Source organism: Sinocyclocheilus grahami, unplaced genomic scaffold (genome assembly GCF_001515645.1).
Source record: "Sinocyclocheilus grahami isolate Dianchi unplaced genomic scaffold, SAMN03320097.WGS_v1.1 scaffold1668.1, whole genome shotgun sequence".
In the NCBI taxonomy this organism is placed as follows: Eukaryota; Metazoa; Chordata; class Actinopteri; order Cypriniformes; family Cyprinidae; genus Sinocyclocheilus; species Sinocyclocheilus grahami.
In genome coordinates, this window is record NW_015506847.1 from 3,593 (window position 1) to 4,890 (window position 1,298).

The 1,298-nt window shown below is 36.4% G+C and overlaps 1 protein-coding gene across 1 annotated transcript in view; it reads left to right on the forward strand.

The window, feature by feature from the left end:
- The window catches only part of LOC107571904 (mucin-5AC-like), a gene marked incomplete at its 5' end in the record, with an annotated part of 3,794 nt that extends 3,467 nt beyond the window's left edge, over positions 1 to 327 (forward strand). Inside the window, one exon of the mRNA XM_016258287.1 lies at positions 290 to 327. Coding sequence (XP_016113773.1) covers positions 290 to 327 — 38 coding nt within the window. The remainder of the gene's footprint in view (positions 1 to 289) is intronic.
- Positions 328 to 1,298: the final 971 nt, after the last annotated feature.

Sequence of the window (1,298 nt, forward strand, 5' to 3'; positions counted from 1 at the left end):
GAAACATCCACCACTAGTGCAGCTGAAACATCTACAACAACAGAGCCAGTATATGAAGTGAAAATAAAGCTGGAGTTCCGCTCTAAAGATTCATTTATAGATGACCTCAAGGAACCACAGACTCCTGCTTTCAAAAACAGGGCAAAGCTTGTTCAGGATATTGTGAGTTCACACTGTCTTCACTATATAATCCTTTAATGAATTCACAACAATTCCATTTAATCATAAATACTTTAAGTTTCTAATAGTTTTATAAGAGTTCATTGTATCTGTCTGTATTTTGTTACAGCTTGCACTTATTTTCAAGAAGTTTCATTCCTTCCTTAGAGTCACTGTACTACAATTCAGGTAAATACTGAATACTTCAATGCTGATAATTTTAAATATAATGCCTTTGTGTTTTCAACTCTGAGAGATAACACATACAAGCGATTAAGGCCTTTATTAGTTAGTTGGGGACATAAAGAAATAATTCCAATATGACAGTATTTCTAAAAAATGTATTTCAGCAAGGGATCGGTCATTACAAGATCAGAACTCGCTTTCAACTCTACACAGAATGTCCCATCAGAACTCCAAATTGCAGAAGCATTACTGAGTGACGAAACAAATCTCAATGCCCTGAACATAACTTCTTTCTCAGTTAATGATACAGGTATGTATGACAACGTATTAAAAGCAAAATGTTTGAAAAAACCTTGTATTGTATATATGTGAGACATTGTACTGATTGGAAAAATGGTCAGATTAGACATGGTTTTACATAAACTTTGTTTTTTCATAAATATTCTGTAAAAACCTACATACAAAATGTACACACAATTGTTTTCTTTTGTCGTTACTTTTGTGAGTGCCTTCTAAACTGATTTTTTTATGAACCAACAACAGAATACCTATCAACCACAACAACTCCTGCTGCAACATCTACAGCAACAACAGAGCCCTCCACAATCACAACAACTGTGACTGAAACATCGGCCACTAGTGCAGCAGAAACACCTATAACAACAGAGCCCACCACAATCACAACTCCTGATGAAATATCCACCACTAGTGCATCAGAAACATCTACAAAAACAGAGACTTCCTCAATCACGACTCCTGCTGAAATATCCACCACGAGTGCAGCAGAAACAACAACAGAAACTTCCACAATCACGACTTTTGCTGAAACATCCACTACTAGTGCAACAGAAACATCTACAACAACAGAGACTTCCAAAATCACAACTGCTGCGGAAATATCCACCACGAGTGCAGCAGAAACAACAACAACAGAGACTTCCACAATCACGACT